Genomic DNA, 24,882 nt, shown 5'->3' on the forward strand with positions numbered 1-24,882 from the left:
AGGGCCATAATGCCAGGTACCGTCCCCCAAAAGACCCTCACACCCCATTTGCCCTGGATTCCACAAAGGGCTTTTCACATGTATAAATCAAATTCCTTCTGGAGGGGAGACACAAATGGTGAGAATTTAGGATCAATTTACCTGAAGAAAGTCCAACTGCTACATAAGCAGGGATAGCAAGAACAATACTGGACAAAAAACCAGAGCTAAGTAAGGGAGAATGAGCACTGAAATGAACTTCACTTGAGAACCAGTGAAGTATCGGGGAAGGGCAGTGATGCAGACAGCGGAGGTGCACAGCTGCTCCTATGTAACTCCTACGGGTTACTGCCAGGTGTGGGATTTGTATTTTATTAAACAAACCATGAACTTTGAAAAATTATGGTTTATCTACTTATCTGTTTCTAAAGAGAGTTAAGTCAGATTAATGTTAACATCAAAGGGCTGTTGGATTCAATCACATCTCTGCTGAACTTTAGTGATTTTGCCTGAAGACTTCTAGGTCTACAGTGCCTGCCAAAAAATTCAAAAGAAGTTCTCTGCATGCAAAAAAGATCAACCAAAGAGCTGGAACAGATATTTTATTTATCAGTGTATCTGGAAAAAAACCCAAACCCACCTGCTGAATTCCCTTCATTCTCTGAAGTCATAGTTCTAGAGATAAAATTTTCTTGTGGGTACATATATAAATAATCCTCAAATAGAACAAGCGGAGAATTTACAACTTTCTTAGAAAGCACAAAACACCAGGCCACAGGGCAGTGGAACCAAAGGTAGGTGGCTGGCTATCCCTTGCTGACGATTACATTCTGTAAGCGGTTAGCATAAGGCTGGTTGTGTTGTGTTCAGCATTACATAGATTGCTGCCTCTTCTCCAGGCACTTCTCAATATCATCCAACACTTGGACAGCTGCTTTTGGAATACGAGTCCCCGGACCAAACACATTGGTAACGCCGGCTTCATACAGGAAGTCGTAATCCTGTTCAGAAAGAAATTGAAGATCTATAGTTAATAGGGCAACAGAAAATTGGTAATTGATTTATAATTGGTGTATGCTCTATCCTGTATGCTGGGTCTGAGAAAGTACATGCAACAAGTCCCAGAGAGAGGCAGCGCAGCATCAAGGGAAATGGGAAAAATACAGTAGTTAGGGGGTAAAAAAGAAATATTAAAAAAACACCCACAGGAAAGATTTGTTTAGAAGCAGACTAAGGTCAGATCCTTGGAGAATGTTCAAAAGTCAATTGGATGTGACCCTGAATAATCTAAATTTGATCTAACTTCTAATTTTGAAAATACTGCTTTAAACAAAGGCTTGGACCAGACGACTGCCAGTGGTCTCTTGCAATCTAAGTTACTCTAATTTTACGATTGTCCTGAAGTTTAAAAAAGACCTGGGAAGCAGTTATGTATGCTCTCTTACTTCTATATAGGATATATTATACCTTTTTCAACCACAGGTTAGTAGCAATCCATTGAGAGAGACTGGACAAAACACAATTTGTCTCCTAGAAAAATACTACAAGTTTTGTTTGTTCAATTTAAAAGTCTGTCACTCCTGAACACTTACCTAACTGGCTAGAAAAGGAAGAAGTCTGGGAAAAGGGAGTAACAGGAGATTTATATGCAAAATCAGTTTGAATCTCTCTAGACAGAAGATGACCCTAAAGGTGGTACAGGCAGGCACGCTGCGAGTGAGCTGAGGAAAATGTTAAGACAAAAGCACATATCTGACTGCAGGGGAGTCCAACAAACTGTTCAACAGTTTAGGAGAAAGCAGAGGGAACGAGAGGCAACACTGAGGCCTGATGATGGGGAACATGAGGAGAGGCTAAACAGTGAATGAGATGTGTAGCCTATAAGTGTTGGGACCTGCCAGGTGTCTTAGTCACTAGCTGTGGCTCTTCCCAACTATTACTGGAGGTCATAAAGTCTCTTAAGACAGGAGCTAGCCCTTATCAGTAATATGCAAGGTACTGGTAATCGGAAACAACAGAGCATAAAGAACATAGCCCTGAGGCTAATCTTCTCACAACACAACTTAATATTCCATCCAACAAAGACTCTAAGTTAAACCAGGACACGGTGTACAGAAAACCAGATCAATGAGACCTGACAGCACTCTGCGACCATCTTGCAGATCTGTGCTGACCCTGGTGATTGTACACAGTAGCCTTCAGCGCTGTAAATCCCCTCTGACATTAACAGAATATAGGAAATAGCCAAAAACAGCACAGACAGAAATAAAGCAGTCTCCTAGTCTTGATGGAAACGACGTTGACCCGTACCTGAGGTGGGATGACACCTCCACATATGACAAGAATGTCTGGCCGGCCAAGGGCGTTGAGTTCTTTGATGAGTTCAGGCACAAGAGTCTTATGACCTGCTGCAAGCGTGCTCACACCAACACAGTGCACATCTGCGTCAACCGCCTGCTGGGCCACTTCTCGAGGTGTCTATATGGAAAGAGGATTACGTGACAAGCAACAGCCCCAGCCTGTTGCTGAACAAGCATTAGAGGGAAAATCGCTGCATTTGAAATACACTGGACACTGCTCAATCAGCCATACCTGGAAGAGGGGACCTATGTCCACATCAAAGCCAATGTCTGCAAATCCTGTAGCAATAACTTTAGCTCCTCTGTCATGGCCATCTTGACCCATCTTTGCAACAAGTATACGAGGCCTGCGCCCCTCACGATCCATGAACTTGTTAACTCTGATTGAAAACACATATTGTATCACTGTAAGTCACTGAGAATCATTAGAAGTATTTCCACAAATATAAAAAGGACTGGCCGCAACTGCAGCATCATTTCTGTACATCAAATCAAAAGATCTTCTAAGTCATGGTTTGTCTATGTAGTCAGCATACTATGTTAATATTCACATTATATGATTCCTAACCAATTTCTTGTAATTACTATCCTGAACAATAAAACATTCTTTTTTAAAGAAAACCACTCCACTACTTTTCTGCTTTGTAATGGACAAAATACTGAATTCTCTAAGGGTTTAATGAGCTGAGTACAACTAACTGAAACACAATTTTTAAATTTTAAGAATAATCATGACCAATTATTTCAAAAGTACTCGCATGGCACACAGGCTATAGAGATGGGTCCCAGATATCACACTGTGCATCATCATTCCACTGGGCACAAGTCTGTGCAGAAAAGGATTACCGCATCCCCCATTCTGTGCACTCCTTCCAGTGCCTCCCTTTTTCTGGTTAGTGGCAGTTCAGATTTCTGTTGAGTAAAAGTGACTGTGTAGCCACAGCCTCAGAGATTAATCTTTCATCTTACTTCTCATTATCCATCAGTACCTGTCCTTGAGTGGGACACTAAGACTACCACTTCTCAGAAATAAAAGGTTTGGTTTTGGTTTGGTTTGGTTTGTTGGGTTTTTTTTTTTTTTTTTTTTTTTTAATATTGTGCTGTTCTGAGCATTCTGTTAGTGACAGGAGTTGTATGGATTTGGTGCACCTTGAAATCATACGCTGACCTGGCTGGGATGTTCACTGTAGGAATCCAGTGGCTTAGTTTGGGGAAAAGAATGACTCTAGATAAACCATTTATCAGCACAGATTTGAACAGCCTCAGGAGATGATTCCAGGACAGGAAAATGTATCATGTAAGATGGAAAAAATAAGAACTCGGACAGCTTAAAAAGGAATTAACGTCAAGAGAGCCTGAAGAAGCAGACTGACAGAACTTCTGTTTGAGCATGTATAGGAGTTGGGCCTGCCTTCTCTATTCCTAAGGACTGCTGAGAATATCAGTGAAGTAGGTATCTGAATTGATTTGTGGTATCTTAAAATCTTGTTCTCTGTATTGTTTTCTGTTTCCATAGTCATGTTTTCTTACTCCCCCACCCACAGGCTCCCTCCCAACACGACCAGCCCTAGGTGCTCCAAGCCTGCCAGGCTAAGACCACCTGAGTCACTGCAACTCAGGGCTTGGTTTAAGTGTGGCGCAAGTGTGACATCACACTTTTGAAGGCCTGTGCAAAGGTGGCACGTAGTAAATCCAGTTTCATTACCGTGTTTACTAACTGGTACGTATGATCTTGGACATAAAGGCAGGTGTGTAAAAAAGGGAGCTACATCTTGATTCTCAAGGAATCAGCTCAGTTCAGTTTCATGTAAATGTGTAATTACAAATACTTAAAATACATATTTAAAATAAAAAACGATGGTGACATCCCTCAGCCGTACTTTCAAGACAGGCTAAGCATCACCATCATGAAGCCATCAAGTAATTCCCTTTTAAGAGATCCTGTGACTCTTTAATGTATAAGCCCCAACACAGCAGGGACTTATGAGTATCGATTCACATGACATCACCACCCACTACAGCAATTCCGTCTCTTCACCCAAGAGGACAGCAGCAAAGGCCGAAGCTGACAAAAGGCACAAATGGGCACTGTTTTCACACATACTACCATCTTCTGATGTTTTCTCCCTCGTGATATGAGTAAGTAACACCTGTAGACTGGAAGCTGTATATGGATATCCAGACAGATTCTAGCCTTATGATTTTAGGGACAGTAAGAGTGAAGTTGCAGGGACACTTTATGGGCAGACCAAAACCGGGTTTTGTAAATATGAATCGCTGGAAATATTTGTAGAGATTACTATTATAGAGTCTTCAAAAGAAGCAATCCAATGTACGGGGATTTCAGGCAATGTTTCTCAGCTTCTTTATCTTACCACTGCCTAGTCTGTTTGAACAAAATCTTCAAATCATAACACCACCTCAGTGGATTTTGTTTGCAAGCAAATACAAGTTCAATTAAGTTTTGACTATTCTCTTATTGCACTTATTTCTTCTCCTTCTGCTTACTTGCTTACAGGCATGAGAATGACTGTGCGGGTCTTTGTTTTGTTCTGGGGATGTCACTCAGGTTTGGGGAATGCTTTTTTAGAGCACAGCGAGTAGCACATGTATCTAATGGACTAAATGTGAGACTGTGTTCGACTTCCTGGGAAGCTATTCTCACCTATTGATGGCATGAAGAATTTCATCACTCTCTCCAAACTCCTGGCGATAAGCTCCGCTCACCATTCGGTCACTGGCTTTATGCTCCCCAAAAACCTTCTTCATTGCATCTGTTATTTCTCCAACAGTGCACCTAAGATACAGAAACAAAGTACTAATGTATCAGGAGGCTTCTATGAAAACGGAATACAGAAATCACTGGCAGCGGCCCAACTATTTGCATTGCTGCAGGACAAATTCATTTACACTGGTTTCCCCTTTGGTGCTACAACTCTGAACATCTGACTCACTCCACTGTCACCCACTAATAGAACGTGCAAGAGTATTTTTAAGAAAATACTGTCTTCCTGATGCGAGAAGTGATTTTACAAGTGACAAGGCAACGGGGACCACTACATGGCAAAATATTTCAGGCAATTAAATCAAATCATCTCAACTGGGAATTTTTTGGGGCTCAGACTGCAAGATCTTGCATTTGGACTCATACTAAAATTAAAAATATAAATCAAGAGAGAAAAAAAAAGGAAGAACACACAGAAAAGACTGAAGACTAACTTTTTAACTGCAATTTGTTTGTCCTTCCCTTGATGTTTATATTTTAGTATTTATTCCTCTTCTCTGCTCCTGACATAGCTCCTTTATCCACTGAGGTGCAGAAGAATCGGGCAAATCTATTTACATGCAAGTTACAAGCTTTGTTTGCTACTGGAGACACTCTGCGTCTTCGAACTAATACACATTTTACTGCTGTAGCACAAGTGCTAGAAGCAAACTAGGCTGTGCTGTCTTCTTGTGCAAACATCAGAAATAACAGCCTCTGTCCCAAAGCATCTAAAGATCTCATGCTTAATGGATTCCACCTTTCTGTGTAAAATCTATAATGCAGACTGTACCAAAAAAACCCAATGCTGTTCTCTAATTAGAGTTGAGCCCACAACCAAATATTTGATGAAAGGAACCTACTTAGAAGGGAAAAACAACTCATCTGTGGAGAAAGAGCAGTTCAGCTAGTAGCTCCATCACAGCAAGCATCTTACTTCTGGTATGATTCGGTACTGTGTAACAATGTTGAAGGTATGCTACTGAGCTCTTGATGAAATCTTTCATCAAAAATATTTGGATGAAAATATTTTAGTTTATACTTTAATAGGAAAAGACTAGAGAATTTGTATATACTAAGGAATGAATACAACTTGCTGCAAACTTTGTCAAAGGAAAGAAAGAAAAATAATACTCTTCTAAAACACTTTGAAAGTATACTTATAAATACAGAGACCAAACTCCATCCATTCAGCTACTGCCAAGCACATTTCAAACCCCTGGAATTCACATTTTCTCCTGTCATATTGCATTTAACTATAAGCTACTCTGAGGCAAAATTAGGTTAAGCATCCTCTAAAGCTTTTATATAAAATGCCTAAAGGATGTTTGGACAAGATGCAACTTCTTGTCCCCATACTTTTAAAAGGGGATGGCCAAATGAATTGTACTCAGTTTTCCTTCTGCTGTTTGCAGTTTCAGTAGCTATTATCTGATTCCTACCGTATGCAATCTGCCACGCATCCCATGTAACAGAAGATGGATTTCTGCTGCATCAACTGAATCCTTCAGTAAATTTCAGAGAGAGATTTTACTTCCTGTGACCCCCCCAGCTATTTTGCTCTTTTGCTAGCTCCTATTTTTTATACTCAGCAAACTTAACCGTAGTTATAAACTGTAACTACACTAATGTAAAATGGCAGAAATCCTATCCTGAGCATATAGGCAAGATCTGTATAATGCATATGCCTGAAACTGGCCTCTTATCTCTAGGTATCACTCTTCACAGTTGGCCTGCTTTGTCTAGAAGACAGCATCACGCTGGAACTCACATTTTTGAGCCTGTGTCACGTTACTGACACAGGCTTGGCCACTTTTTTCATCTCCCCTCCTATGGCTTTCTGGAATTATATTTTTAAAGTTCTCTTTTATCCATTTTCTTCTTCAGTGCAATATGGAGTTCATATCTAGATTTATGAGGATCACAGTCTAGAAAAGCAGCTAATGCAAAGTAATACCGAATTTATAGTATCATAGAATCATAGAATCGTTTAGGTTGGAAAAGACCCTTAAGATCATCGAGTCCAACCGTTAACCCAGCACTGCCAAGCCCACCACTAAACCATGTCCCTCAGCACCACATCTACCCGTCTTTTAAATACCTCCAGGGATGGGGACTCAACCACTTCCCTGGGAAGCCTGTGCCAGGGCCTGACAGCCCTTTTGGTGAAGAAGTTTTTCCTAATATCCAACTTAAACCTCCCCTGGCGCAGCTTGAGGCCGTTTCCTCTTGTCCTATCTCTTGTTACTTGGGAGAAGAGACCGACCCCCACCTCGCTACAGCCTCCTTTCAGGCAGTTGTAGAGAGCAATAAGGTCTCCCCTCAGCCTCCTCTTCTCCAGGCTGAACAACCCCAGCTCCCTCAGCCGCTCCTCACCAGACTTGTGCTCCAGACCCTTCACCAGCTTCGTTGTCCTTCTCTGGACACGCTCCAGCACCTCCATGTCCTCCTTGTATCTGTATGGCTATGTGTGAATGGGACTTAGTCTGATACTTTCTTTGAATTTATTTATTATTAATGATTTAGCAAGCATTAGTTATAAAGCAAACAGTCCACGATTGCATCAGAAACCACTGACATCACTATGTAATACTCTTAATTTCTACAGCACCTATAAGATCTCAGAAAGCTTAGCAAGCACTACCTGAGTTGCAATGGTTCTCAGACCTTACTCAGTACATAATAATTTTTTTGTTTTTCAGGACATCTAAATAATCTTATTAATATTACTGTTCTCTGATATTACTAACAAAAAATTGAAAAGTAAACTGCGTAAGTGCTAGATTAAGTGACTTCCCCAAGGTTAAAAAGCAAGTTTGCAGCAGACCTAAAAATAGTATCTATAAATACTGACTGCCTCTCAGAGTGCTAGACATCACAGATTGCAGCCTGATATAGATACACCCATGCATAAACACTGACAACTTATGCCTGTGTAAACACTGGCTGTTTGCTGAAGGCTTACAGTGGCGTAACACGCGTCTTTTCTTCTAGAGAAAACTGTAAGTTTAGATAAATCTTTCTCCTTTTTTGCAGAAGCAGCATCTGAGTATAACTTCATTATTAAATCAAAGTGCAGCATATGTAGATATAGTTGTGGTGTGCTTTTCTGTTCTTATTATGTAAAAGTGTGAATGAAAGTTTCACGTAACAGGAAAAATTAATGGTTTGGACTACCAATTTTATTGAAGTATAATCTGGTGGCTGGGATGAAGTTTTTCTGTATACTGCACAAAAAATGAAATACATTTCTTTCTTCTGTAAATACTGCTTCTGAAAACCCTTTTGAGTATTTTGAAAATTCTGCCCCAGGTCTCTACAACACTTTAAATCTCACGTTCCTCAGTAATAATAGGAGTTTGGCTTTTAAACTGCTCATGAATGTTTTCCTACTGTTTGCCAATAAACATTAAAAAAAAAAAATCTCTACTTAGTTCTTAGTCCTGCTGCATTGGTGGGTGCCATCTACGCATCCACAGGGGAATAGCTCTGTCTGGAGTCAGGAATACAGGAGAGGAAAAGCGTATTTTTAATGATGAATACACTTTTCTTTAATCAACGAGTCATAACATTGGCCAAGTTCTTTACAATCTGGATGCATAAAAACCCTCCCATTTCTATTTATCTTTACAGCAAAATTTTGTTCTGGAGACAACCACTTTCATCTTGCTATTATAAAACTTAAGTAGCATAAGCAACAATTCTTATTATTACTTTACAGTTTTTTTCAATGCATGCTGATAAAAATCTACTAGAAAATTATGCAAAATTGACAGAACAGAAGTCACTTTCCCTTTATTGTATAAATTTTTGTCTCCTTCATATGACTGTCATTCACATTTGCCGTGTGTGGAATTGCATGTTTTAGTAGCAGCCTTTGTTTTGGCATAGCAGGTAATTCATAACCTAATCCGTGGTTTTAAGTAAACTTAAGATTTTGAAGTGGAGACCAAAAGATAGCTATATTCTCCATTTTGTGTTTTATTAGCCCATAGCCACAGTGTGTCTTGTGGCAAGGACAGCATGTTTGTACATAAACTGTAGCCTGCATCTTATGAACTGTACTACTCAGAATTACTTTTGACCAACTGTGCTATATCAGAGCCCTCAACTTATTCAGAGATTCCCTGAGCCTCCTCAAAAGCAGGGAATTTCCAAATAAGAGGAGCTTGGCTCTTCACTAAGCTTTTGGGCAATTCAACAAGGTCAATGGGAGGAAATACAACCACACCTGTGATGGCCAGAGAGGATATCGTTCAGTTCAGTGTGTCCTATTAGGCACAGGATCTATCTCCTTTAGCAATTTGTGCTATGACTCTCAGTGGTTCACAACCAGCTGTAGAGGCTATGCTGCACAAATATGAATTTGAAGAAAGAAAATCAATGACCATAATGTGCCTGTTAGGACTGTCGCCTTCTGCTTGTTCAGTCTCACCCTACTGCCGCTGCCTCTCGGCGTTTCACCAGCAATGAGAGGTAGCACTGTGTAATCAGGTGACAAAGTACCGTGAGGATACAGACAAAGAAGCAGCGCTACACGCTATATTGCACTTCACGCCTGCCTTTTCCATCACCGATAGCTGGCACAGCAGGAAATGCAAGTCTGGAGAGGGACAGAAAAGCAGCACCACAGATGAAGGAGATGAGAAAGAACTTACCATTATCTGCCTCATAGCCCTACCTGACTACAACCATTTTTCTGTAACGAGGCTTCTCATGAGAAATGAGGCACAAAAGGGAGGCAATACTGCTCCCATTCCCTATCACCTTTGGCCTGCCTTATTACTTTGGTTACAATAATAAAATTACTTTTCTGCTTGTGCTTGTCAGCACTGAAATCTCCGTATTAGTCCATGGAGTCTTTTCCACAGTTCAACGCTGAAAATTCTGTGCTACTCCTTTTATTTCAATTGTATTACATTACTTGTCTTCATGATCAAACCCCATCATTTTCCATTCAGTAGGAGACAGGCATCTCTCACTAACATGCTGGTCATACTGGCCTACTTGTCTATTACTTGTAAAGGATGAACGTGATCACTTGAAAAGCTTTTCCCATGTTGCCGCTAACAGAATGGCTCCCCGTAAATGTCCACAGAGCTCACAATCCTCCTTCAAACACTCTTCATCAGATGCCATGACAACTTCTCTCTGTGGTCATGTCCCATATATAGTTTTGAGGCAGAGGTAAGTTTTGTGTTTGCAACTTACAAAGTGGATCTGCAGTCCATTAATGCTTTTAGAAATAATAAAAACAAGGTCACCACGGAGAGAAACTAGCAGTTAACTGCTCAGTTTTGGTACAGAAGATATGAATCTCTGGTAAATCCAACACTACCCTCCTGTGATGTTTACAGTTCAAAGACAGGTGTAAACATGCTGCTGGAGAATTGGGACAAGCTCTCTGTGGGAGAAAATGTATTCAAATACGGCTGTTAAGTGTTCAAGGAAAGGGAAAGAAGGAATTTGAGACACTGCAGTAAAAACAGGACAGCACCCCGATAAGGAGTGAATTTGGTTTGCTCATTTTTGGGGCACTTAGTTAATTAAGGAATAGACAAATAGGATCTATTCTAGAGACTGACGCTTACTTTCAAGCAGGAATGAAAACAGTCTTAAAAGCACCTTAGCTGAAAAAAGTAAATGTTCCACTGGACTCTAAAGGATGCCTCACTGCTCTGCTCAGGAGCATCTTTTACATTTTTGCCTGACTAAGCAAACTTATTTCTCCTTCAGTCAAAAAATGTTTTCACACCAATCTGTGGTGCAAGGAAGGATGAAGCAACAGACCATGATAAGACTGTGAAGATCCATTTTCACATCTCAGACACTTCTTAAGCTCCCTGACCTATGAAACAGCAGGGTGACAGAGAAACCTAGTTACGTCCTGAAACTGGTAAGAGTCTGAGTTGTAAACAACACAATGTGTATGAACAACATCATTTCATATGAGCTTCTTTGTATCCATATTGTTCTTTGTGAGAAATTAAAGCATAGCCTTAAGGGACTGTAAAATACAATAGTCTATCTTCTAATGTCAAGCTGCAGCCATCTTTTACTTCCACCTCTGAAGAAAAACCCAAAACATCTCAAGACACCAACCTCACTGACACCATTCCCAAGAACAGTTAAAAGGTGAAAATGAGCCATCTATTTTTAAACAGTGGTTGGATATTCACCCCCACCCCCAATACCTTGAACGTGCTGCTTCCACTGCAAGCGCAAGTAAGTTGCCTTCCCCGGTAGCAGCACACTGTGTTAGAGCAGCGAGACATTGCTGGGCTGCTGCTTGGTCTCTACTAGCCTTCACCTAAAGCAGAGGAGAAAAATATTAAGTTAAAACAAACTAGAAAGTGAACTGGGAAGTTGAGTGTGTAAGACTTTCTGACTTCAAATATTAATTCTGGAGGCATGGAATTGTCAATTGTCAATATATTCTATATATTTCAACACAACTAGAAGTAAAATGGCATCTCAGATCTTAAAACACGTGTACAAGTCCATAAAATAACTCTAAAACCATTTTATCTACATTTTTACTAATTATGAAAGTGGATGTTGATTTCTGGTTCCATAACCCTATCCCAAATTGCACTTGACAAGCTGCACCAAATAGTCTGAGTGATTAAGTAATGTTACATACTTTTAGAGCAAAACGTTGCATAGCTATTATCTATCTTATTTTAAAAAAATGTGAAGTTCTCAATTTTGAAAGGTTAGGCATATATTCATGAGACTATCTGAAATACAATGATTAAAACCAAATGAGCGTAACAAAAACATTTTTGTTTGGATTCCAGTACTGTGTTTCTTGGGATTTTCCATCAGCCTCCACTGAAGGTGAACACAAATCTAGCTCCTCCGCTAAAGACTAGAGCGGATTCTCAGAAATTTGAGGGTCAAGTTTCTGGCAAGCCACCTTTACTCAAGTTCTATCTGCAATTACAAAAACTTCCGTTTTTAAGAAGGTAGTCCCCACCTTATTAATCTTCTCGATCTGCTTGCTACGGACTGAAGTATTATCAATAGCCAGAACTTCGACTGTCTCCTCTTTTTCTAGCTGATGCTTGTTTACTCCAACAATTACTTCAGACCCTATTTCCAGTGGAAACACCAGAAACTCAGAATACATTTGCAAACTACTGTGAAAAGACACAATATTAATAGGACAAGACAATTTTGAGCATTATAATGCCGTGCTTTGTTTTATAACTATATACATTTAAAATACTTATAATTTGTTCTTACAGGAAGGACTTAAGTCTGTATTTTCCATATTTTATGATGAGAGTGATTAGATGCATGAACATTCAACTCAGTGAATACTGCGCCAGAAAAAAGATTTGAAATAGAACAACGTATATCTTACAAACTGATTTAGTAATAAGTCACTAATATACATTAGCTATTTTTCTCTTTTTAAGTTTACATAACTGAATCTTACAGAATTAAGCAGAAGTGCTGGTGTCCTGCACTGCTCTGCATTTGTTTTTCTGATTTACCAGATAAGTAAGAAAGTGAAGTTCCTACCTAAAACTACTCCCTGTGAATAAAAATTAATTTATCATGTTGGAAAACTGCATTTTAGCTTTCAGCCAGTATGGACTTCACAACCATTTTTATTTGCAGCGCCTGATAACATTACTACAGTTTTCAAAGCAACATGAAGTAATTTACCTTGGGAGACAAAACACCAAACTTTATTGATTATTCTTTATTCGTCTTAATTAAAGACGAATTAATTAAAGACGTCTTAATTAAAGCTTCAAATTTCTCCTCCAAATAAAAAAGTTCATATAATTTCTTTCACGTTAGAGTTATCCCTAGTTTCTGTTACTGGACTGCTACTGGAATGCAGACTACAAAAAGCAGACTAGAGCTGCACGGACACGTGTATACACACCTCCACATATACTTACTATAGGTGCACATATGCGTATACATATATATACCACAAACAAACAGCTGCATCATCCTGTAATCTGAGATGACGGCATTTTTTCTGGTCTTCAGGAAAAATGGGCAGTTCTCAAGCAAAACCAGGAATTTGGCCAGATACATTCAATATCGCCATCTGCTGGTGATCGTGCTTTTAAATTCAGGAATCACAGTTTAAAGATACCATCAGAAATTAAGCGATTAATTATTGAAGGCCCAAAACACTCCTTTAAAATAGTCTTTCTAATGCTTTGTCTAATCTAGTCTTAAATATAAAGCAAGACTGTTTTCATACCGCTACTGTATTTCATACATACTGCTATCTCTTTCCAGAAGCTTTCACTGACATAAATCTACTACCACTTTATCACTCATAATATGCCACTCCTAAACGAAGAAGAAAAAAAACAATGAAAATGTGTGTAAAAACCCTTTATACAAAGGTATTCTATTGGCAGTTTTCCCTCCTTTCATTTCTGTGCTCCCTACCAGAGTCAATCCTGGCTTGTCTTCGAGCTGCACACTCTTCAATACGAAGTTTGGGAATCCCCTCAGCAACAGCTTTGGCCATTCCACCCATTTCTTCTATCTCCTCAACAAGCTGAGAAAGGATGAGGATTGAACAAGTGAGTAGTAGCAAGGTTCACAAAACAAGCTTTGCACTTGTATTACCACACAAATTTTTATTATACCTAAATATACGATCCTGCACCAAATTTTTATTATACCTAAATATACAATCCTGTACTCTAAAAGCATGTTTCCTATCTCCGTGTCTCCGACTACAGCTTTTGGTATAAGTTAAGAAACATCTCAAACAAAAGAGCATTTTTAGTATCAAAACTCCACGAATTCAATAACAGTGCATGGCATATTGTTCAATCAGTAACACCCATGGATGAAAAGGCTTAAAATTTGAGACCTTGACTCTGCACTGACTTCTGCTTGCCAATCAAACCGTTATGGTTACACATATACAAATACAAATACATTGAAAAAAGCCAGGGTCAGTTCTCTGATCCTGAAGACAACTGGCATGGCATTGTTCAGCTTTCACACAGCAGAAGCCTATTCAGCTCCAAAACATAGTGATCACATTCAAACTGCCTACTGAAAATGGCCATCAGACCATGCCTGGCACTGTCCAGAAGCATCCTAGTTGACAAGGACCTAAAAAACACGTCAGACAATGTGCTAACAGCACACTCTGTACAGTCCCAGGCTAGTGTTTGGGCCTGTATTAGCTTATTAATTTGGGACTTTGCATAAGACCAATAATGTGCTCAAAAGGAGAATCACTGGGTTTAGCTGTACGCTAGACATGTAGGCATCTATCTTTATGCATGACTGCCACCAGTAAGACTACTCCTGCACAGTACTTTTCACATGCAAGTAATGACTGGCAGCAAAAAACATTATTAAAAAAAATTATGATCCAACAAAAAATTTTTTCCTAAATTCTGCAAAATGCTCAAGTATGGCCAGAGAATTGTTGGCCTACATGCTTGGCTATAAAATTTTTCCTTTCAATAACGCCTAGTTTTAAAGTCTCAAGCAGATCACCACAAGCATGAGTAGGCATGTAACTAAGTAGGCTGGTCTGACTCTTTCTTCTGTTGAACCCTCTTTTTTCTTACACATAAAACAGAGATCCCAGCAAACCGGGAGTCTTCAGTGTGCAACGGACTTTGCAGGGCTTGATTATTTGTTCCACACTGGGATATTTCCCTTTTGAATGTAGTCTACACTATATTTTTGTAAAGTTAATTTACAAAGAAATCACTGAAGCATAAGTGTAAAATAATTCCCCCTTTAGAAGTTACCAACATATCAAATAGTCCCTTAAAAGACATTTCTCAAAACTATACCTAAAATTTTCCCACAAAACATAAAAGGTTAAGGAACCTGACCTTTAAAGCAGCTTCATAGACATCGTTGGTGAGGCACTCCATGAGGTAAGATCCCCCCCAGGGGTCCGCCACTTTAGGAATACCTGACTCCTCTTGAATTATGATCTGCGTGTTCCGAGCAATGCGAGCACTCTTCACTGTAGGCAAACCCAAGGCTTCATCAAATGAATTTGTATGCAAAGACTGTGTACCTCCAAACACGGCAGCCATTGCTTCAATTGTAGTACGGATAACATTGTTAAAGGGATCCTGGAAGGCAAAGGAGAGCTCTGAATCTCAATGGTTCTGCCACAGGGTTGAGGGAAATTAGTCACACATATACTACTGAAATGAAATGAATGCAAGATTCCCAACAGAAACACTAATCATAACAAAAGCTGAAAAACAGTCAATAATAAACATCCAATCAAACTGATATATTACTTATCAAATCTCAGACAAAATGATTAATCCATAAAGAAAGCCAAAAATATCAATGTATGAGTAACAAAGCAAAGCCTGACTTATATTTAGTAGTGTTTCAAAGAACTTAATGAATCGAAGTTGAGAGGATGAAACAGGTAGTCCTGATGTCCTCCATCCTGGGATTCCAGAAGTCTCGGAGCAGTGAATAGCTGTCCTGTTTTCGGCTGGGATAGAGTTAATTTTCTTCCTAGTAGCTGATACAGTGCTGCGTTTTGGATTTAGTATGAGAATAATGTTGATAACACACGGATGTTTTAGTTGTTGCTAAGCAGTGTTTATACTAGTCAAGGACTTTTCAGCTTCCCATGCTCTGCCTGGTGCACAAGAAGCTGGGAGGGGGCACAGCCAGGACAGCTGACGCAGACTGGCCAAAGGGCTACTCCATACCGTATGATGTCATGCCCAGTATATAAACTGGGGGGAGCTGGCCGGGGGGCAGCGATCGCTGCTTGGGGACGGGCTGGGCATCTGTCAACAGGTGGTGAGCAATTGCATTGTGCATCACTTGTTCTGTATATTATTTTATTATTATTATTACTGCTACTACTACTACTATTATTATTTCCTCTTCCTCTGCTGTCCTATTAAACTGTCTCTACCTCAATCTCAGCCGACAGGTTTTACTTTTTTTTCCCTCGATTTTCCCCCTGCCGACTGGGGTTAAACCACAACAGCACATCTGGCAGACAGGTTACTAGTCAAGAAGCATTTTGGAACTCAATGTGCTTAATATTTTCATTAATGACAGCATTACACAAAGGTAGGAATTACTGTTGAAATTTGCTGGTGCCATAAAATTGAAATCTATGGGAGAACTGGGATATTAACCAAAACAAATGGATAATCTGGAGTACAAGGTATAGAAACAGACTCAGTATTACAGAATATAATCTCAGCCTTTAGCTCAAAATTTTTATCTGTTCTTTTCATACATCTAGATAGTTCAGTTGCATATATGTGCCTTTACAATCAAAGAAGAGTTATCATGATCTCCAGGGGTTGACTGGTGTTTTGAGATGGAGTGAAAATTCACCCACTGCATTTGCTCATCTTATTTCACTTGATTATTGAGGTAACTTAACAGTAGCTCAGATTCCATACCTAATTCTTGACATGCTTAGTTGGGATGAAATGTATCGAAAATAATTAAGAGCTACTGATGTGATATGACCTTCAAGAATGCAAAAGGAATCATGAGATCTGTGAATTAAATTATTTTCCATAAAGAAATGGAATTAATATCATTATTTTACAAGGACATGGTAATTCTCTCCACACTGAAGTCTATTTCTAGCACAAGTATTCCATTTAAAGAACTACAGAAAAATGTGATTTAGATGAGTATGAATGTAAAACCTAATTTATGAGTGGATACCTATCTAAAGGCAGGCCAAAGGAAAATACAGTTGCCCTCTGAAACCTATAAGGAGCAAACACTGGCGACTGAGGAGCTTTATTAATATAAAGAATGTTTAGACAGGAAAAAAGGGTTATGATCCAGCCAGAAATATATTTACACTAGACACTGGAAGACAGTTGAACATATTCTTGGTAATATTAATATTTTGCACTCATACAATACTTTTAATTGGAAGACCCACAAAGGCAACTGTTCAAAAAATTCCATTGTTTTAGTTTTACTGCATTCCTGTAATGCAAGTAAACATTACATTTGCCGTGAAAAAAAGAATAAAACCAAGGCACAGAAGTCAAATAACAATGGTTGCAATCACAACTTAAAAGTTACTCATATTGCATGAAACTGATTGAGAGCAGGCCTTGGAATAAGAGCTAGAACCCAGCTCTGACCTCACTTGGCAAACTATATATGCAGTCCCATGATTTATTTTCTTGTTGTGAAGTGATGTAACTCAACAGGAAAAGCAGAAAGTGCACCCAGTTTCAAGAGCAGACGAGCTGTAACCATTATGTCACTCTTCAGCAGTGAGACACAGGGGTGAATGACTTCCTTGGATGCTCAAATAAATTCTCAGTGATCCTGAGAAAAAGGAGCCTCTACTTCCTTATTCAGCTGCATTCTGAACGGATAACTTACAGAACAAATCCAAAAGAAAGCTTCATCCTCTGAGTCCTGAATTAATATAAGCACCTCTCTGCAATTCTCTCTGCTCAGTAGGTTTGGATCCTATTCTCAATTCAGTATCCACTAGACTGAGAGAACACATGCTTAAGACAATAATTCCAGAAAGAAAATGAAGCCAGACAATGAAAAGTTAGGCACTGAGACTCTGCCTGTCACCATACTGGAATCCTTTTGCGAATACAGTCTCAAGCCTTTAGTTTCTGCCCTTTTACCCACGTGCTACAGGGCAGTCCAGAATACTGAGGTATTTTGTAAACCATCATTTTGGGAAGCAATGCTGCTGGCACTCAACAAGACATTTTGTGTTACGTATGCAAAAAGATGTATCCAATGCTAGTGTGTGCATTTGTCAGACTGAGAGTAACAGTTTGTCTCCTTCAGAAAGCTGCACCTTTATGAGTAAAACCAGCAGCCCCCTTTAAGATATACACCATGAGAACATATTTAAATGAGGAAGCTGATGAGAATCCAATTTCTAACCTGCTCAGTGAGTGACCAGCCCGAAGTCTGACAATGAGCTCTCAGCAGAAGAGATTTGGGATCCTTGGGCTTAAACATTTTCTCTACCAAGTGAGCCCACAGCCGCCTCCCAGCTCTCAGCTTAGCTATTTCCATATAGAAGTTCATGCCAATTCCCCAGAAGAAGGAGAGCCTGTAATAAGAGCACATGAACAGGATAAAACATTAAACCATTCTAATAACTCTGTTTCAGTAAAGGAGAAGTCCTACAGCAAGCTCTCCAATTAATTTACGTTTACAGATATAACCCAGACATAAGATGATGGGAATGCTCCTGGACACCGATGCCAATTGCTACCGAACGATATACATTCATGCCAATAAACTGTCTTAGCCTCCAAACAAGGTGACTGCAGGCAAACTGCCAGCGACAGTGGTCCTTGGAACTGCTGAACTGCCCCCAGGGACTGTTTTGGGGGAGCCCTAGGACAAGCAGTGTTCCAGCAAGTCACTAATACAGACAAGTGATACTCTAGTGCCAGGGAACGCTCCTGGGCACAATCTACTAGCGTAGTTATGCTCACAAACTACTTATAATGAGAAGACATTACATATTATAAGCATGCTTTCATCCTTTTCCTGATGATTTTAATCAAAATCCAAATCAAACATCAGTTCAATATGGGATAGCGTATCAGGGAACAGACTGATTGATCTACCTTTTCCTACTTACAGCTTCTATGATTTCTAAGTGTAAACATGCCTAGTTAAAGCCAGTAAAACCCATTATACTAAAGATGCACTTTTTAAACAGTGAATTAGCAACTGAAACAATTTGCTAAAGGCTCTTACAGATCCTCCATCCCTAGAAAGTCTGAAAATAAGGCTGTACCTTTTTCTACATTATCCACTTTGATTTTGCCACAGATCTTGGAAACAGGTTAATTCAGCTGACTCCTATAGTTTGAATGTGCAACAGGCTATGTGAACCACACCTTTTGTTTTTTAGACTCACCGTATAGTTAGGGAAACTGTAAATCAACTAGACCACTGAAACTGTGATTCCACTTAGTTTGGCAGTAACTATACAAAAATGCAATATTCTGCTTAAATTTAAATTTTATTTTTAGGAAATTTGCAACTGTAAATTGAACTACCTGAACTTCCTCTTGTTAACTATTTTTCCCCAAATATTTCAAAATAATATTAATGAAAAAAAAATTCAATAATACTACAGTATAAAACAACTGCAAGAGCTCTTGCTGCATTCTGCAGTCCTAAAGCTACGACTGTATTAAATATAACAGCTCAGGGATCTTCTTTCTGACCCAGAGACCAACTGTCACAACAGACCTTGACAATGCTTGGGCTTGTACATGAGCTTTATTCAGTTTATTAGCGTAGATGTAGCCTCAGTGTCTGTTGGACCAGATATTTTCCAACCGCTGAAACTGTGGAACAAAACCAAAACAAAACGTATCTGCAATGTGAGCACTGCCAATATTGCTTCTATGTGTAAAAATACTGAATTTGCTATTAAACTCTAGAGGTTTTACCAAAAGTGAGTTCTATACTTGCAAATTTCTTTAGCTCACCTTGGTGCAAATTCATCAATGGTAAGGCCAGCTTTAAGTCCAGTTCTGCAGTACTCCAAGCCATCTGCTATAGTATAAGCTAATTCCAGAATGGTATCAGCTCCTGCCTCTTGCATATGGTATCCGCTGATTGAAATGGAATTAAATTTTGGCATATACTGCAAAAATAAATGACAACATGGTACAACATTGCAGGGGGGTTGGACCAGATGATATTTAATGGTCCCTTCCAACCCAAACCATTCTATGGTTGTATGACAGCAGAAGAGGGGAGGATCAGATCACTGTTCTGCCCACATTTACAAACATTCCATCCTTTGTAGATTGCGAATACAACCCATCTCTATTAAATGGTGTTCGCAGATGCATACTTTACATGCTTTTACCTTTTTGCACTATTAATTGTGCTTAAACGATCACCCACCATGATAAGTCTCTCAATTACAGGCTGTGTTCCACCTCTCCAATGAAAACACAGCTAAGAAAACAACTGGTAGTACTGAACTTCCACCCACCAGTTCAGGACTTTGCTCCTTTCACTACCTGCTTCTCATGCTCAATTTCACAGCAGAAGTCCTTCAAAATTTCTTACCTCTTCACTCCTGCTTACAGCTGTATAAGGCTTCTTAACTATGTGGCTTCTTACTTTCTATGCAAAGAACAGTCTGTCTGTTCCTCATCTCCAAGCTTCCTGCCGTCCTTTCAGGCTTAGGCTCATCTTAATCTGACTTTGATTTGGATTGACTTAAAAATTGTAACATTTATGCCATAAGTGATTTGGGATCTTAACTTCTCCTCCCAGTCCTTTCCACAACCACATCGTTCTTCACTACGACAGGTCTTCCCGTCTTCTGCTTTGTTCTCCAAAGTGCCTCATAAATAGTTAACTAGACATAACAACAGAAGTAAATACATTTAAGCAATTAATACCTTAGAGGTGTACTGGAAGATGTCAGCAATAATCCGCATGGATGGTTCTGGGGGGAAAATGTATGTATTTCGGACCATGAACTCCTTCAAGATGTCATTTTGGATTGTCCCTGTCAGCTTGGCCTGAGGCACTCCCTGTTCTTCTCCAGTTACAATGAATGTTGCCAACACGGGAATGACTGCCCCGTTCATTGTCATAGAAACTGACATTTTCTCTAAAGGAATGCCATCAAAAAGGATTTTGGTGTCTTCCACTGTATCAATGGCAACTCCAGCCATTCCGACATCTCCTCGAACTCGTGGATTGTCTGAATCATAACCACGATGGGTGGCTAAATCAAAAGCAACAGATAATCCCTGCTGGCCAGCTAAGTGAAAAAGGAAAAGAAAAAAAAAAACAAAACCAACAAACGACAAAAAACAACAGAGAGAGAGATTCAGAAGGGTTGAACAGATTTGCATTAGTAAAATGTATTATTTTACATCATCCAGTCATCCAGGCTTGGACAGCAAACCAATTTGTGATGTTAAATGCTGTTCCCTCCCCAAACTTATCCAAGGTCTTCTATTCTTAAACTTTAAATGAAAAAGCTTTTAATTGAGAAAAAAATATTGCAGTTCTAGTTCAACCACACAATCAGCTTACCATGCTTAACAAATTACTGCATAACAATTTAGCCGTAAGTTACAAATGTGCATAGACAGACAGTATCAGGGCTTATATATAGAAACTCTACTTAGCTTAGCTGGAAACAAGCGTGACAAACTATGTCACATTACCTTCTCTTTATCACAAATTAAACACACACACACTGACTGTTCACCTGGCTCTACTGACATATGTTGTTTATTCCTAAAGTGAAGTGATGCATTACTAAATTTGCAGTAAGAGAAAATTACTCAGATAAAGCAGGGAACAGGACAGTTAGAGCTCTTGAGAGACTTGCTGCTCCCACCTGAAAGCAGTACCTGAAACTCTGCTAACCCCAAGCATTCACCCTCTGACCAGCACTGCTGTTCCTGAAGTAACTATATCTACTGCCTTTCTAAGCCTGCTTCTCAACATCAGCAGAGCTCTTAATTGTCAGATACCAGCCTATATTGTCTTTGATCTAAAAAGCTGGGTGTTAGCTCTGAAGCACAACGACAAAAATTTAAATTTCTACCTAGTTTCAAGCAATAGAAATTTCAGCAATTACGAGAACTGATAATTATTTTTCAGCATTCCTCTAATTACAGAGATTTTAATTATTAAAAATGCTTTACAAATAGGACAGATTCAGAAGCTATGCTAAATAATTCAATATTAATACAACCATTAACACAACAACAGAGATAAAATTACAATATCACAATGTCGAAACTTGAATAAAGATGAAAAATTCCTGGCAGTGAACATTCTTGAGTCACTGAGCTGTGCTACCAGTTAACCCAAGTGTTAGCACTTCTGCTTCAGCAGCAATGTTCAGCAGTAAGACAGAGCATATTCAGAACAATCTTTCTATTGTAATGTTTGTTTGCAAACCTCTAATACCCTGTATTTATAATTTCTTAATTTACTGAGAGTTTTATAAATGGAAAGAATTAAGAATACTTGCAAGAATACTGCAGCAGCTAACATTGCTTCATATTAGCTAATCATGCTATGGCAAGAGGTAAAAATCCCCAAACAACTCTTCTTCCCTGCCCTCAACAGTGATGTTTTGAGTAGGAAGCCCTTTAAAGTAGGAAATAAAAGCATCACAGATGTATTACTCAGAAGGCAAATTTCAGTGGTCTGTTGTTTTGGCTGGTAAGGTTATAATTAGCTTCAAACAATTGCTAAGATGTATGGCTGGTGTAAAACTAATGCTTCAGTCTATCAAGAACAACTTTTTATTAGTGGTTTTACAATGCCTAACTCAGTAATATATTATGATGCCACTCGGGCTATTAGCTAATCAAATCGCTGCAAAGCACAATACTCTGCAGAAATATTGGGAAAACCGCTCTCAAGTAAGGAAAATACCAGTACTTTTAGGAAACTGGCTTTACTAGTACACCATGAATGACACTATTCATACGTATTTATATGAGTTCACTCAAAATTTACAACATGAGATGGAAACGCAAAACGTCAGAATGCACTAACACTAGAAGTGCTAAGTGACAAAGTTCAACAGATTTTTCCACTATAATCTTCTCTCATGGTCACAAAATGAGTGTAAAGTGCTCCATCATCTCTGCTGGTTGGACCCTGGGATGCAATCAAATTTTGTCTCTGTCAGCGTCAAGGCAAAATGACTAAAAATAGCATTTAATGCATTCTTTTTTCCACCTCAATAACAAAATGAAGCAAAGACAGTTTCAGAAATGATCCAGTTTCCCAGTCCTAAAGAAATACAGCGCCACTGGGAAAAGCCTATCAGAAATCAAAACTCACAAGGCGGAGTAATCACATTTGCCATGTGATTCACCATACGACTGTTCCCCATTGCTGTGCAAGGCAATGCTGTTTCCCACATCAGCTGTCTTACCTTTAATGTTGTCCTTATAGAACTTGTTGCTCTCCTCCACTGTACTGAAGCCAGCATATTGGCGGATAGTCCACGGCCTGTATGTGTACATGGTTGGGTAGGGTCCTCGAGTGAAAGGTTTCACCCCTGGCAGCTCCTCAGGGAGGTCTTTCGTGTCCCTTTTGGAATACAAGGGCTTGATGTCGATCCCCTCTGGGGTGTGCCAAATTAAATCCTTTGGATTCTTGCCCTTCAGCTGCTTTTCAGCAAGGGCAGCCCACTCGGGGTGCAGTGGCTGCCTGTGCAGCGAACGCCACACGAGCCTGCAGGCTGGAAGTTGTGCCAGGCATGTGCAGCGGCGGGGCCACAGGCGCAGAACATCCTTGGCTCTTAGCATGGCTGCCCCACTGGGTGGCGAGTACGGGGTAAGCTGTAGAAAATAAAAACACATATTTTGCATTATCATATAAATCTGACACGGGAGAAGTGAGCATGGAGAGCTCAAGCAGTTTGCTAAAGCCAAAACAATTACTTAGGAAAAAATTAAATATATTTATTCACTTCCTCATTTGACAGACGCACCCTCCCCTTGCCTTTCAACCAGACAATGCATAAAACAGAGTTCAGGAAAAATCCTACATTTTCCTCTTGCTAAGGAAAACATTCCTACAACTCATCTATATCCCTGTATGAAACGTGTAACTTATTTCAGTCCCTAAGAGGCACCATCATTTATCTGTCACTGAAAAGTCAGTGTTATAAACGAAGATGGCATGCCTAGCTACCTTCTCACTTTCCCGCCTCTCATCTATGAATTCGTTTATGTCAAAGAGGGACGTTCAGCATCAAAGAGACACTCTGAAGGAAGTGGACTGTCAGAAAATTGCTGACATGTCATACACTTTGGAAAAGGTGGCTTGGGCTGGATGAAAATCAGAGCTATACAAAGAAAGAGAGGAGGGAAAAAATGCAATAACACCTGGATAATACAAGTTGCAGAGCTTGTCTCACCATGCATGAGACTGAGATGGTGGACAAGTTCAGTAACTCCTGAAAGCTGTAAGTTCCTCCGCTTCTGCTCTCTGTACCCTACCCCTGCACTTCCTCCCCAGGCCAAAACCTTTACAGCTTGGCTCCAAGGGGAAATCCCCTCCTCTCCGCCTCATCTCCTTCACAACTCCCTGGAAACACTCACTTCCCTGGCACCTTTATGAGAAAGTCTGCATAAAACTGGGAAGCATCTCTGTCACTGTTATGCTGCTGCAGCAACACGCTCCACACAAGTGCTTTGATAATATATATGGTACGTGTGGTATACAGATAATCTGGTGAGCACCAAGGAGCACCACAGGAGCGCTCGGTTCCCTGCAGAGACGCGATCCTGCAGCCAGGACGGAAGGCAACCTCTGCCTCGCATCCCAACGCCACCCCCCCAGCCCCGCACCCCGAAAGAACCACAGAGCTGCCCCGTCACCCTCCTCCGCCCCTCTCCCTCCGCCCCTCACACCACAGCACCCACAACCAGAAAGCACCGTTCGCCGGCCCGGCCTGGCAGCCCCCACACCGCCCTGACAGGCCCGCCCGGCCGCAGCGCCCAGCACCTCCCGCCGCCACAGCCCGCCCCCAACACGCCCTCTCAGCCGCCAATAGGGACGAGGGGACGGTATGGGGGCTGCCCCGGGGGGGTCGCGGCCCTGCTCCTCCCGAGGGACCGAGGTACGGGCGGACTGCGGGCTGAGGACAGGCCCCGGCCCCTGCCGCCCCCCGCTACCTGCGGTCTGCCCCTCCGCCGGCACCCACCGCCCGCCCGGCACTGCGCATGCGCAGAGGGCCGACGGCGCGCCTCCCGCCTCCCGGGGGGCGGGGCTGGGGCCGTGCGCATG

The 24,882-nt window shown here is 40.4% G+C and overlaps 1 protein-coding gene across 2 annotated transcripts; it reads right to left on the reverse strand.

Annotated features, from left to right (window-relative positions):
* Positions 1–552: 552 nt before the first annotated feature.
* On the reverse strand, positions 553–24,827 carry MMUT (methylmalonyl-CoA mutase). 2 transcript variants are annotated; one of them, XM_082307600.1, is made up of 13 exons: positions 24,771–24,827; positions 23,021–23,429; positions 20,505–20,872; positions 19,575–19,732; positions 18,001–18,172; positions 14,952–15,200; positions 13,531–13,642; positions 12,083–12,198; positions 11,298–11,413; positions 5,005–5,136; positions 2,572–2,719; positions 2,290–2,457; positions 553–980 (listed from the first exon to the last, which is right to left on the reverse strand). In XM_082307600.1, exons 2-13 carry the CDS (start codon positions 23,394–23,396, stop codon positions 852–854), a joined length of 2,244 nt encoding a protein of 747 aa, XP_082163726.1. In that variant the 5' UTR covers positions 23,397–23,429; positions 24,771–24,827; the 3' UTR covers positions 553–851. The 2 variants fall into 2 exon arrangements, with proteins under 2 accessions (XP_082163726.1, XP_082163727.1); XM_082307601.1 differs by lacking the exon at positions 24,771–24,827 and adding an exon at positions 24,519–24,716.
* Positions 24,828–24,882: the final 55 nt, after the last annotated feature.

This window comes from Platalea leucorodia (assembly GCF_965183815.1).
Source record: "Platalea leucorodia genome assembly, chromosome: 3".
NCBI classification, from domain to species: domain Eukaryota; kingdom Metazoa; phylum Chordata; class Aves; order Pelecaniformes; family Threskiornithidae; genus Platalea; species Platalea leucorodia.